General features: G+C 52.4%; 1 protein-coding gene across 3 annotated transcripts in view; it reads left to right on the top strand.

The window, feature by feature from the left end:
* The first annotated feature begins 2817 nt into the window (after nucleotides 1-2817).
* Nucleotides 2818-14211, top strand: part of SBNO2 (strawberry notch homolog 2) — a 51090-nt gene continuing 39696 nt past the window's right edge. For all 3 annotated transcript variants that reach the window (XM_084221311.1, XM_084221310.1, XM_084221309.1), the window contains exons 1-3: nucleotides 2818-2913; nucleotides 9283-9503; nucleotides 10762-10841. In XM_084221311.1, coding sequence (XP_084077437.1) covers nucleotides 9405-9503; nucleotides 10762-10841 — 179 coding nt within the window. In that variant the 5' untranslated portion in view covers nucleotides 2818-2913; nucleotides 9283-9404. The remainder of the gene's footprint in view (nucleotides 2914-9282; nucleotides 9504-10761; nucleotides 10842-14211) is intronic.

Here is a 14211-nt window from a genome sequence, read left to right as displayed (position 1 = left end):
CTGCTCTGCCGAGCCCTCCAATCCCATTAGCACTGCCTTTCCCTCCTCCCTCAACGGCTTCTGTCATGACAGCACCCAGCCCCGAGTGATTTACTCCAGTCTTGGCACCAAGTCCAAAGTGCTGGAACCCATCCCCGAAATTCTGGTAAGCGCTGTGCATCCCCTTCCCGAGGTGTTCCCAGCAGTGGGAGGGCAGCATCGGCTGGAAGAGCTCCTGACACTGCACACACACTCTGCTCCCTGCCCATCCCACTGCCTGTCCTGCTCCCTGTCCCACCAGGGTGGCAGAACAATCCCCCCTGAAAGGTAAAAAACTCTCCCGGAATGGCCACTGGAGCAGGGCAAGCCAAGGACTCATATGGGGTGTCCCCAGGTACCCCCGAGCCCCCCATCTCTGTCCTGCCCTGGGGCTGTGGGTGCATCAGGCAAAGCCAGAGGCTCTTGGGTTTTCTCAAATATTTGCACCAGCATCATCCCCTCCAGTGGGTATTTGCACCATCCATCCCCCTCCCAGTCACAAGCTGGGAGAAATGGCTGACACCTGTCAACTTTTAGCAAATGGAGCACTGCAGGAGCTGAACCCTCACCCTCTGCAGCCCCACAACCTGGCCAAGGGGGCACAGAAGGGTTTATTCAGACATGGGATGGTTTTGTGGGACACTGGCACGCCAGCATGGTTCCTGCCAGGTCCCATCTCTGCCCCCTGCATGGCCTCAGTGCCAGCCCAGCACTGCCAGGACCCTGCACGGGGCAGGGTCTGTCCCCTGGTTGCCTCTTCCCGCAGCTCCGGGGGCACAGGGCCAGCTGGAGGCATGGCTCCAGAGCCCTCACCCCACGGAAAGTCAGGGGATTTCCAGGCTCTGGGAAAAAACAGGAAGTGGCAGTGGGCGACAGCAGCCAGGCACACCCCAATGTGGAGCTGCTCTGCAGCTGAGCCCATGGGATCAGGGCCCAAAAACTCCAATCTTTGTCGCCTTTTCCTGAGACTGGTTGTCTTACAGGGACCAGCTGCCCGGGAAGGGCTGTTCCTGGAGAAGCCAGGCTGTTTTCCAGGGACATTGCTCCTGCAAAGGAGCAAAGAGACCAGGACACAACTCAGCCGTGTCCCTGCATCTCCCTCCAGTGCAGGCACAGGACAGCCCCAGTGCTCCCAGCCCAGCATCACTTCTGCTTCATTGGGGTTTCCTGTGTGATTTGGGATCCAGGCTGGGCTGGGACGAAGAAGAGATCCTGGTCAGAGGAATCCAGGTTTGGTGTTTCTGGGAGGAGGCTGATTCAGTGCTGGATGGATCTCTGTGTTCTCCCATTGTGCTTATTTATTTGTATTTGTGTAACACCAAATAAAGACTTGGGGGGGATTCAAAAGAAGGATCCCTGTAAGAAGGGTATGTTGGAAAATGTGACAGAATTGCTTTGATTAATTACTATTGACAAATGAATAAAGAATGGGAGCAGCAGGATTAGCAGGGGGAGAAGGGGACTGTCACAGACCTTCCTGGTTCCCCCTTTGCCTCTGGCACACACCCAGTATTCCCAAGGACCCAGTGTTAACATGGTTCCCATCTGCCAGTACTTCCATTCTTGGGGACAAATCAGTTCCCTCTAGCTGCTGCTGTGGTGGTGTAAAAACAGACCCATCCAGGAAGCTTTTATGTGACCCCCTCAGGATTTTGTTCCTACCCTGGGATTGCAACGATGAAATGAATCCAATGCAAGCAATGGGAAATTAAAAATATTAAAACACCCAGTGGGGGGAAATAAAGTGAGGAGCCCGGGATGATCAGAGCAGGTCATTCTCCAGCCCGGTGATTAATTTAATTTCTACAGCAGGATTTGTGGCATGGGAGTGGGCAGAATCCTTGGAAGCTGCTCAGGGTTTGAGTGTTTCCAGGTCTCCCGTGTCCTCTGTGGGTTGAGCTGCTGCCGCGGTCCTGCAGGGAGGAAAAGTGAGGAATTTCCTTTTCTTTTGAGAGGAAAAGGACTGGACAGACTCTGCTCAGGCTGTGGAGTCTGATGGTGTGCACAGCCCAGGATGCTCCAGGACTTTGGCTTGCCTCCTATTTCCATCCCATCCTGAGATGGACGGAGGGATGGACAGACGGATGGGTGGATGGATGGGTGGATGGATGGATGGATGGATGGATGGATGGATGGATGGATGGATGGATGGATGGATGGATGGATGATGGATGGGCGGGCGATGAATGGCGAGTGCTCCGGATCCGCACGGATGCAAAGCCTGTGGGAATGGGCCGTGCCGGGACCCACAGGAGCCGTCCGGGAGCCCCCAGGCCGGGTGTGGGCCCGGACCCGGCGCTCCGGGGGCAGCGCCCTCTCCTGAACGGGGGCGAGGGCCGGGCGGGGAGAGGCGGCCCCGGAGGCTCCCTCTGCCTCGGGGTTCATTGGGCCCCGGGCCGTTGCCGGTCTCTGGAGCCGCGGGCCTCGCTGCCCATTCATCACTCGGGGCCAACCTCCCGAGACCGAGTTCCGAGCCCTGCCTCTCCTGCTTCCCGCTCCGCGGCCTGGCCCGGTTACCCCGGGCCCGGTTCTCCCGTTCCCCGCTGCCCACTGCCGGTTCTCCAGTTCCTCCGGGCCCGGTTCTCCCGTCCCCCCGCTGCCCACTGCCCACTGCCTGTTCTCCCGTTCCCCCTGCCCTCTCCCGGTTCTCCCGTTCCCCGCTGCCCACTCCCGCCGGGCCCGGTTCTCCCGTTCCCCCTGCCCTCTCCCGGTTCTCCCGTTCCCCGCTGCCCTCTCCCGGTTCTCGCTCGGTTGCCGCCTCCCCTTTCCCCGGAAGCTCTGTGGCCCTCCCAACATGGCGGACCCGGAAGCGGCGCCAGGCGGCGGCGGCCGGGCGGGAGCCTGAGCCCCGGAGTCCCCGGGACCCCCGGCACCCCCCGCGACCCTCGGACACAGGTAAGGGCCGCCCGCTCGCTCCCCCCGGGGCCCGCGGTTTCCTCCCTCCTGGCTCGATCTCTCCGTGGGCGGGGGCCGCGGGCCCGCTCGGGCCGGGCTGGGGGGTTCGGTGGGGACGTGGCCCCCGGCCGGGCCCGTCCCAGCAGCCGTCGGTCGGTGCCGCGGGGGAGTCCGGGGGCTGCGGGGCTCGGGCCGGGCCCGGAGCAGCCTGTGGAGACGGCAGCGCCGGCCCCGCTCCCGCCGCGCTGGAGGCAGCCGTGTCCCCCACGCGTGTCCGTCCCGCGTGTGGAGCGGGGCTGGGGGGGCTCGGCGGGGACTGCTCGGGGCTGTGCCGGTACCGGCAGAGCGTGTCTGCATCGGAGAGAGCCGGAGATGCTGCGGAGCCTCTGTAACCGCGATCCCGGCAAAGCCCAGACCCTTCCAAGCCTGTCCGAGCCGGGTCCGGATAGGGAATTGCCCCGGTGCAGCCGGGGTGGCCACAGCCAGAACACTCGTGTTTCTGACTCCCTCTCGTGTTTCTGACTCCCTCTCGTGTTTCTCACTCCCTCTTCAGCTGCTTTTCCATGGAGTGCTGTGAAAACTGCACAGCGGTCACAGGCACATGGAATGGTTTGGGTTGGAAGGATCTCAAAGCTCATTCAGTTCCACCCCCTGCCATGGTCAGGGACGCCTTCCACTGTCCCAGGGTGCTCCAAGCCCTGTCCAGCCTGGCCTTGGGTTCCAGGGTTCCAACTTACAGGGATGGGGCCACAGCTTCTCTTGGCAACCTCTGCCAGAGTCTCAGCATCCTCACAGGGAAGGATTTCCTAAAGCTGATCCAAACTTCCTCTCTGTCAGTGTGGAGCCATGAATCCATCATGCCCCAAGCTTCTGCAGCCCGTACTGGCCCAGTTCAGTCTCTCTGCAATACAGAACCAGTGCTGTCACACCATTAACTGGGCTGATACCAGAGGCTTCACCTTATTTAATACTAGTGCCAGTCTAAAACTCCTCAGAGTAACCCTAATTCCAGTGTAAGGACTGTGGCTCCCCCTTAGCAGGCTCAACTTACAGTGAAAATGAGATAGGCTGGGCAGGGCAGGTCCTGCAGGTTCAGCACTGGCATCCCAGAGCTGGGATCCAAATCCCAGGAGGGTTTTCTGGTCCCTGCAGTGGCCCTGGGGTGAGTCTGGAGGGCAGGAGGGTGTTGGCTGTGTGCCTCTTTGGGGCTGTTCCTGCTGCACATCATCCTCGTGTCATCCAAGCATCGAGCTCGTCCTGAACCAAGAGCAGCTGGGGGTGGGAATGTTCAAGTGGAAAATGATGTGCTAATACTGTTGCTGTGGGGTTGGGAGTGCTCTGTGTCCTGTGCAGCACTGCCAGGTTTTGCAGAGCTCCATAAGCTGCCAGCTGGAGCTTTTGGAAGCCTGAGCTCTGCTATCTCTGCCAAAAGCTCTTTACTTCATGGGGGTCTGTTTTTTGGATGTTTACACCCTCATTTTCCTAAAATAAGCCTGTACCTGTCTCGTTCAAATGTTGCTGGGAGGTCTCTGCGCAGGAACAAACCGTGCTGTGACTTGTCACCCTAAGAATCTGGTTCCTTCAGGAAAGGTTTATACTCTCCTGAGACATTTTTCTGTTTAAAACTTAAAACTCTTAAGTCTTTTTTGGTTACACAGTCGAGGTCTGCACAAGTGTGGGTGTGATCAAAGTGAACACACGCCTCTCACGGAGCAGGTGCATGTTGAGTCTGCCTTAAGGCTGCCCTAATCCTTAGGGAAGTTGGCTTTGATGTCCTGAAGTGGTTTTTCTACCGTGAGTGGCTCTGTGTGAAACAGAACGTAGGGACCTGCTCAGCTCCAGAGGGTTTCTCCCAAGCCAGGTGTCTCTTGGGAGAGAAACTGAGGAAAAAGTGTAAAGAATTTGGGACCTGCATTTTCTTGGTTTCTGACCTTGCTTAGCCAACTTCTTTGTGGAAGGGGAGCAGCCCCAGTGCTCCGAGTGCCGTGCTCAGGCTCTGCCTTGTGCTGGGAGGTGCCCAAACCTCTGTTTATGGGAATGTTCCATGGTTTTGGGAAGCTTGCAGGGATGTGTTTGTGGTTTGGGAATGTTGGTGCTGGATGTGTGAGGGTGGTACTGGGTGGATTTACACAGGAATGTGCCGAGTTCCTTGGCAGAGCATGGGTGGTGTCTGGGAGGCATTTTTGCCCTGTCCAGAAATAGTCCTGTGTGCTCTCCCAGGTAGAAAAGCAGGGATAGGTGGAATTTACCTGTGGGGGGCAGTTAATATTTTCTCCTTAAAGGAACTTCTCCCTCCAAAAAGCTGTATTTGATTGTTTTTCCCCTGTATGGTCTGAGTGTCAGACGAGGAGCAGCAAGTACTGCTTGAAGCATCAAGCTCTTCTCTGTAGAAACTCTGCTGTCCTTGGAGAGCAGGTTTGTTCTTTTGCCTGCACCGCCACAGCTCCTGCAAGACTCTCTGGAATGATCCAGATTTTTCTTCCCTTTCCTTACAGACTAATTCCCACAGTTAATTGGTCTCATGGATTGTTCCACACTGCAGCTCTGCATTGACATGCGGTGCCCAGGTGATGCCAGGATTTGCCCTGGAGCCTGGCAGTGCTGTGCCCAGCTCCAGGGCTGCAATACTTGTGTCCCATGAGCCTTTTCCATGCTCAAAGCATTCAGCAGATCAGGGTGGCTCAAAGTGCTGGCTTAGGATGCCCTGAAGCAATTCCATTTTCATCACCCATCATACGCGTTTTCCGCTCTGGTGTTCTCCTTTGTGTTGGTGACAGAACTGAGTCCTATTCCCATCTGCTTGTTTGGTCTAAACTTCCCAAAAATACGTCAAGGAGAAGCATGAAAGAGGAACTTGAAGGTGCCTGGGTGCTTGAGAAGTAAAACTGGTTGTTCAGAGTTCTGTAGGGTTGACTTCCCATTTCTTTGGGGCCATTACATCCCGCAGAATTCCCTCCAGCAGCAGCTCCCTTGGGTGCCCATGCTGGGGGCTCATGAGTGGGTGGATCAAGGTGGGGACACTTTGGGGCTCTATCTTTGCTCTGTAGGGGTGAACAGAGTGAGGGGAACTGATCCCTGAGCAGGAGGAAGAACAGGATCACATTCCCAAGGTGTTTTTGTTGTTCCCAGTGCGTGGTAATTCATGATTGGCAGGTTTAGCTCCTGCTGCTGCAGGCATGTCTGTGGGTTTCTGGCTGTGTTCCTTTAATGGAGGCAATTTAAAATATACCAACAAAGGGTGGAACACAACGGGAGGAAGTGCTGGCTGCATTTTACTGGGTTGTTTTCACCTCTTCTGAGCGCAGTTATCAGTGATCCGAGCCCTAACTCCCATCTCTGTCCATCCTGGTTACAGCACAGCAGTTCTTTGTGTGTTCCCAATTGGAATTTTCCTGCTGGAGCGCTGGTCTGAGAAATGCCTAAAAAGCTGAAGCTGTTAAAAGCTGAAAGTTGTGCTCTGTAACCTCTAGACATGATGAATTCCAGAGGAATTCCAGGCTGGAGCTGCTCCTTAGTCCCTGTGCTAACAGCAAACCTTTTAGCAAACTGTTTGGAATATTGAAACTGTTCTGGAGCTCAGTGATAGGATGAAATCACTCAGGGGCTTCGTCATCCTGTGCAGGGAGCTGCTTTCACTTTCAAACCTGGGCTGCCCAGCCAGGAAGGAAAATGTCCAGTGGGATTTTTAGGGTCGTGTCCTCTCTCTGGATCTGGGGGATCGCTGCTCTTCCATAGCAGTGCTGCAAGGAGACGTGACTGCAGTGGCTGAAGCTGGGAACAATCTTTGTGTGCTGCTGCTGAGGGCTGGGCTTTCCTCTCCCAGCCCTCTCCCAACACCAGTGCTGGGACTGGGAGACTCCTCTCCGGGGATTTGCCGTAACAGCGGAAGCTGCTGCTCGCTCGGAGTATGTTTGGTAAGAGAAGTGGTGGAAAATCACTTCAAAAGTTTGCTATAGCTGTTCCCTCACGTGTGTGGGCCTCTGTGTAATCAGTGTTCACTGTCACAGCAGCAGGATGGGATGTGGAAGTGGAAGCACTTTGGAACTTGCTGATTTTTATGGTTTTCCGTGATGTGGCTGCCTGGAGGATGGCGGGATGGGCACAAACTGAGGGCTCTTCCCACTTCTCTGTTCTTGTGCTGGGTGTTGTCCTGCTGTCCTCAGGCTCATGCAAGTCTCTGACTCTGGATTTAGTGAGTGTTTTATTTAGTTTTTTTGTTGGAATTTGGGAGTGTAAACTGGACAGCAGCCCGTGGCACTGGAGTGTGAGCTCAGAGTGAGAGCTGGGTCAGCCTCCACGTTCATCACCAGGAACTTGTTTTGCAGCACAAAGATTTGGCAGGTGCAGGTTGGATTTTGGGGTGTCCAGTAAGTGCTGGTGCTGCTCTCCTGGGGTAAGGAGTTCCCTCAGCATCCTCCAGGACTGAAGCGTGGCTGGAATGGTACCAGCTGTAGAGTGGTCTCTTGGTGCCTCTTTTTCCCCTCCTGTTTTCAATGCTTGGGTGTATTTTGTACTTGCAGTACAGCCCCCCACAAACCAAGGCCCAGAGCATTCCAGCTTTCTTGCTAAGCAGTTTTCCTTCCTTTTGTCAGTGGGGTGTGATCTGTTGTGCAGTTTTCCTAGGGAACTGGTGCTGCTTTAGAGGCAACCTCTGCTCTGCAGGGCCCACCAGTGAGATCTGGTGGTGTGAGACAGAAGCTAATGCAGAGCAGGCACAGAGGGATGCTGATATTGATTTTACCCTTCCTAAGTTCCTTTGGATATGTAAGTAAAGCTGTATATTTGCTATGGCTCTTACGGGAATCACTGCTGCTGATTTCCTCTCAAAAGCTGTTGCAAGTAGGGGAAAGAAAAAAAAAATAGAAAAGCAGTAAAACCTCTGAAGTCTGGTGTAAGGAAGAGTCACAGGGTTTTATAGACACAGAGCAGTTGATGACATTCACCCTGAGATCAGCAAACCTCAGTCCTGGCTTGGGTAAAGCTGAGCAGGAGTTGAAGGGAATCTTTGCAAAATAGAAAAGGGTGACCTTCTCCCTACAAGAAAACCAAAACCCAAATAATCCCTTTGGGAGCTCTACACAGCATTCCATAGGTGGGATGTGACTGTTGAAGTCTGTTTTTCACACAGAACATCCTTGGCACTTGAGGGCTTTGCCTGGGACTCCACTGTAGGATCAGTCCAGGCTGGGGGGTCCTGGCTGGTCCCTGCAGCCCCCACATGAGCCCTACCCAGAGGGCACTGCTGGCACAGCTGTGGCACCACAGGAAGGCAGAAAGAATCACTTTAATTTCACTTTCCATTGCAAATGCCTCGGTTATTTTGTCCACCACAAGGTCACTTATTTTTAAAGGGCCTCGGAGTCTGAAATGGCTTTTCAAAAATATCCCTTGTAGCAAATAGTGTCTCCTGAATGATCACAGGTGGCTCTTTTAAATTACAGCTTTGGTCTGTGCTCTGTAGGTGTTGTGTGTGGCTGGATTGCTCCATCCAGAGGTTTTGGCCACTTTGATTTACTCAGCTTCTGGGGAGGGTCAGGGAAGGCAGGAAGTGACAAAGAAGTAAAGACATCGTGGATGCTTTTCTCTGCTCCTCTGGTTGTATAGGTTGCTTTCACCATCTGTTTTTTTATTTTAATCCATTAAATCCAATTGGAAATTGGTAACCTGTGGGATTATGGAGAATTTAGAAGAAAATTAATCAGTTTGGTGGTTTTGACTGAGAAGCTGCACTGGAGGCAGGTTGTTACTGTGGGGTTAATCCTGCCAGGACAATGCTCCTACATTGGATCCCCTTTTGCTGGCAAAAGGGAAAGTGCCAGAAGCTGATAAATTCAGGAATTTGTGGCATTAATACTATTAATTTCAAATGAGTAACAAGGTATTGTTGATTTTGACAGGTGTGGGAAAGGTCTTGGTGCACAAAAACATCTTCCTTGGAGCTGGGGAGACCCCAGTGTGCCACGGGGTGGGAGAGGAGGGTTCACTGCTGGCTCAGCAGTATCCCACGTGCAGAGCATATTTTCAGGAAAACAGGCAGTTTGGGGGAATTGATTACCATGAGTTTACACAGGAGTGCAGAGTCTTCTTGTACATTAGATAAGCAAATTCCTCAGGCTGATCTTAGGGACCTGTGGGGCTCCTGGTGTGAAAGGCAGGAAAGGTGTGTTCCAGTTCCAACCTGGGTGAATTCCAGGTGTGGTGGTAATGGAGAGCTCTGTTTCCCATAAAACCCTCTCTTTTCTGAAGAGGCAGCAGCCTTTCACAGGCTGCTGGCTGTTTGCTCATCTCTAAGCTATGTTTAAGCTTACAAATAGTTTTTTTTTCTCCACCTCCCCTTTCACAAAACCTAAACCTGCCTTTCTTTCCCAGCCCAGGACATGGTGCAGGCTGAAGAGCACAATTAAAGACGCTGCCACCACTCACTCCACAGCCTGTGCCACCCTCCTGAGGACTCCATGAGGCAGGACACGGGCTGATGCTCTCACCCCACCATGGATGGGGGGAACAGCTTCCCACAGCACCAGCAGCCGGGCGGTGCCGTCCGCGGCATCCCCGGCCTCCGCTCCCAGCTCGCCGTGCCAGATGTGGAGGTGAGGCCCTGCAGATCCTGGGGAGGGGGAAGCTGTGCCCAGGAGGGGTTTGGGCACAGCAGTCTGGCCTGGTAGATCCTTGGAGTCCTGGTCTGTGTTTACAGCAGTAATTTCCAGACTTCCCAGGCAGCTGCGCAGGGGGTTGCAGGATTGAAGTGAGGAGGGAAAAGCAGGGTTGTGATTAAAACAAAGCCTCTCTGAAAGCTGCTGGCTGCCAGCTCCTTGAGGAAGGACTGAAGAGACTGAGAGAATCTGCCCAGGATTGCAGACCTTGTTCCTACCCCAGCACATCTCTACCAGACGTGTGAATCTGTGCCCAGGTCCAGCTGTCCCTGTTTCCAGAGCAGCAGAGATAAATAAGTTGTATTTGTCCTGATATAGCTGCTAAAACCAGACCAGGTCCCTGATGCATTTGTCCAACAGGGCAAAAAGTAAACCCTGTCCCAAAATAGCTGATGTGTTCCTGGAGTTTTCTCTTTCTGTTTCAAACTCTGGAATGTGTCACATGCAGGGACACAGAGGTTCAAGCGAGGCCCAAGTTCCTCTTGCTTCAAGTACAAGGTTTCATTGCTTTGGGCACAAAAAGAACAAATTAAAGGCTGCTGTGGAGCTGAGTAGGGAGATACTGTGTTCTCTCCCTGATTTTATTGATATGAGCTGAGCCTTTAATTGGAGATTGTTCAGGGAAGTGAGAAGACAAAAGGCACAAAAGGGCATTTTTGGATGTGACCTCTGCTGGCCAATTTCAGGTTATTGGGTTGGTGCTGACATCCCACAGAGACTGAATCATAGAATGATGGAATCATTGAGGTTGGAAAAGACCTTCAAGGTCATCAAGTTCAATCTGTGACTGATTCCCAGCCATCAAGTGCCACATCCAGTCCTTCCTTGGACACCTCCAGGGATGGGAACTCCAGCACCTCCCTGGGCAGCCCCTGCCAATACCTGTCTACCCTTTCCACCAATAAATTCCTCCTGATGTCCTACCTGAACATCTTGTGGCATAGCTTGATTCCATTTCCTCTTGATGCCATTTCCTTTGTCCCTTCAGAGTGTCCTGTGAAGGGGCTGGGGAAGGAGACACTGGTAGGGGAGTAGGTTCCAAAGCTGAAACCAGAGTCCTGCTGGAGAGACAAGGAGCCACCTCTGCCTCTGGGAAGCATTGAGGGAGGGAAGCCATGGGCTGCCCTTGTACCTGCAGCCCCAGGTAATGGTTCCAGGCCTCTGCTGCTCTAACTCTTGTGCCTTCTGCTTGCAGAATTCCATGCTGGCCGCCGACTCGTGGAGCAGCTGCTACCCAGTCTCTTTCCCAACCTCATCCTTCCCAAGTGAAAACCAGTGAGTGCTGTTCTCCTTTGCTTAATCCCCTCTGCTCTTGCATACCCCGTGATTCAACTGTTTCTTTGCTGCTTTCCATGTTTTCTTTATTTCACGATCTGATGGGGAAATAATTGCATCACTCTCTGATCTTGTGGCATTTCAGACACTGCTGCAGCTTGGGAGCAGCAGCAAACAGCTTTTTGTTTTTTAAAATGAGGAAAAAACCTTTGTTTTCTGTTAAACCTGGAGGCTGCAGTAAGGGAGAAACAGCTTTGGTTTAGCCTGGATTTGTAACACTAATGGAATTCTTATGAGATCCAACTGAGCAAACACTGGGCAGTCTCCCTAGCTTTGCACTGATGTGGAGGAAGATGTTACCTGTACTGGGTATTAGGTTTTGGGTGATGTTAAAATCCTTTGCCATGTCACTGGAAGTGACTGACACTAACAGCCATGTCATGTCTGTACTAAAAAATTTCATTTTCCATTTTCCCTTTACAATGAACCTTCATCCCGGATCACAAGGTGGGGTGTGGCAAATGTTTGGACAACATAAAGTGGCCTTGTGTCATCACTGAGTGACTTGGATGGTCATTCTGGTAGGGCTGGGGTTTTGGAGGCTGATCCATGGCTTCTTTGGTCTCTGTGAATCCAGGGGTGGCGTGGATACACAGGATCTGTTCTTTATCTAGGTCAGAGGTGGGAGGAAGGAGAACTGAAAGAAGCAAAATTTGACATCCTGAGCTAACAAGAGTATTCCAGGTGCCTGGCATCACACTGGGGACTTAATATGACCTTCCTCTTAAAGGGATTTTGTCATCTTCATGGTGGGATCCCTCTCTGTGAGGGTGTGAGTTCCAGGCAGACAGGAGCAGTGGGGATCAGCCCCTCTGTCAGGGGGATGAGGGGATTTGTGTCCCTGTGGTCCCCTCTGGCCACAGCAGGAGCTGCCCGGCAGCACGGGGTGGATGCACAGGGCAGGTCCCCATGAGAGGGTACCAAAAGCTGCCCCACAGGTGCTGAGGGAGCTGAGCTGTGCCAGCTCCTCCCCACAGGAGAGCAGGAGACGTCTCAGATCCATTCAGGCCCTTTGCTCTTGGCCAGCCTGGCTGATTGGAAGGGGCTGTGCTTTTTGAGCAGGATTCCTGTAAATTACATGTTGTGAATCCTCCGGAGAGCTATAACAGAATTTCTGTTTTGCTGCATTGAACCACAAGATTAGATTGTGTTTATCTATTGCATTGGGGTTTTTTGTTTTTTTTTTTTTTTCCTCTTGACCATTTGTTCTGGTTTTGCCCCTCACTCTCTTCCTGTTTGGTGCCGCTCGTACCAGCGCTGCCGGGAACAGCCCAATCCTGCAAGGACATGCCTGTGTCTGACACAAACCTGGACTTGCTGCCTTTGCTGAAGTTACTTCTGGAAATGAGCCCCATTGTAGTAATGATTTGTTAGGGAATGATTTAGCCAAGGCTGCACCTTTAGCTTCCTGTTCTTCATACCCCAGGAGGTGTAAAAATCACCTTTCAGGTGAGATCTTCCATATCTGCAGTTCACATTAAAAAAAAAAAAGTCTGTGCTTTTTGTGTTTGAAAAGGGCACTGACTCTGTTTTAGGTGGATTTAGGGTGAGGGGGTTACAGGTAGGAATCCTGGAAGGAATGGAAACATTGAAAAGTGGGATTTTAAAGGCAGTTGTAATTGTAGCCCATGCTGTAACATGAGAAAATGCAGCTGGCATTAGAGGTGGTGCACGTTTTTCTTCAGAATCCTTGCAGAGAAATCTCATTTGCAAGTGGCTGTGTTTGGACAGGGCTTATTCTCATAGCAACGCCTTTATCCTGAAGCAGGTTTTTCCTGTTTCTTTTCAGGAGTTCACTTTCATGCTAGGGAATTTCTTTAGAAGACCCCAAACGTGGCCTCTTGGGTTCAGATTTTCTTAACCTGACAAATGTCAACAGTGTATTAAACCTCCCTGAAAGAACCAGGGAGGTTCAGAGCTTTGAAGAGCAGCAGCTCAGTTCTTTTCTGAGGAATTATCCCTGCAGAGCTCAGCTTCCCTTGCTGCTGGAGGCTCAGCACATTCCTGGCTGGGGAGATCTGGAGCAGCCCAGTTGTGCTGTTGGATGAGATGTCACACAGCTGCAGCAGAGCTTTGTCCCCAGTTTACATGACCCCTTTTCTTGCTGTTTTTATGCCCTTTTCCACCTCTGCATGGAGCATTGCTTGCTGAAATAGTAAAGCAGGCTCTGAAAAACGTGGGTTGGTGTCTGATGGGGAAGGAAAGTGCCAGGCTAGTGCCAAAGCAGCCTGCAGCCTCTCAGCTCTCCCTGATCTTCCACTGGCTTGAGATGAGAAGTTTGTTTCTCTGAATGAAGGACAGAGGATGGAGCCTGGCCAAAACACACATGGAGGTCTCAGAGAAGTGGCACTGTGGGGCCAGAAGGGCTTTGGATGCATTGGTCATGCTCATTGGGATGAGCAGCTGGATGAGCAGCTGGAATGCAGCGAAATTGTTCCTCCTTGGGCAGCTGCTGTGATTAAACCAGCATAAATTTCCTTTCTGGAAATGTTTTTGGTTGTCCAGTGAACCCCCTCAGCATCTGAGGGAAGCTGCTGACCCAGAGTAGAGGAGAGGCTGAGCAGGTGGGGACAGGGCTGTGTTCACAGCTTGTCTGTGACAAGGTCACTGACCTGATTCTTCCAGTTAAAGCATTTTTGTCTCAGTTTATTTCCAGCAAACTTGTCAGTGGCTCTGTGCCAGCCCTGCAAATGAGAGGAGACTCAAATGAGTTCTGAGTCAAGGGAAGGTAAAGCCCAGCTCCAAAGGGACTGAAGGGATTTTGGGGCTTTCCAAGGAGGATCTCAGAGCCGTGCCTGGAGCTGCTGTGGGCTCTCCCTGCAAACTGCAGGAGCCAAGTGCATCTCACATGGGCAGATTGGACAGATTGGAAGACCAAGATGAAGGGTAACAAAATACCAAGCAGAGCTGGTCATTCCACAGCAGGCCAGGGAGGTTGGAGCTCTCTTGCTCTATTTCTTGTTACCTTGACTGACCCTTGTCCAGGCCACAAAGTGCCAGGGGAACAGGAGAGGGTGTTCACTTTTCCAGTAAAAATAGTTTTCCTATTCCTTGGTTAGTTCCTTGATGCTGGCCAAGCTGTGTCCTCGTGTGAGAGACGACGAGACCACAGCAGCCTTGGCTTGAAAGCCTTTTAAACCAGCCTTTTCCTGTGTGGAAATAATTAATTCCCAGAATTTATGCCCAGATTTTAATTTCCTTGGATGGATTACAAAGAGCCAACAATCAGGGCTGGACTTTGGGAGCTGGGAGGTGCAGGTTTGTGTTCACACAGGGTCTCAGGTGTCTCTGCAGCAGGTAAAACTGTGGC

The sequence above is a fragment of the Fringilla coelebs genome (assembly GCF_963513975.1).
Source record: "Fringilla coelebs genome assembly, chromosome: 24".
Classification (NCBI taxonomy): Eukaryota; Metazoa; Chordata; class Aves; order Passeriformes; family Fringillidae; genus Fringilla; species Fringilla coelebs.
This window is presented reverse-complemented; position numbering and strand designations above follow the sequence as displayed.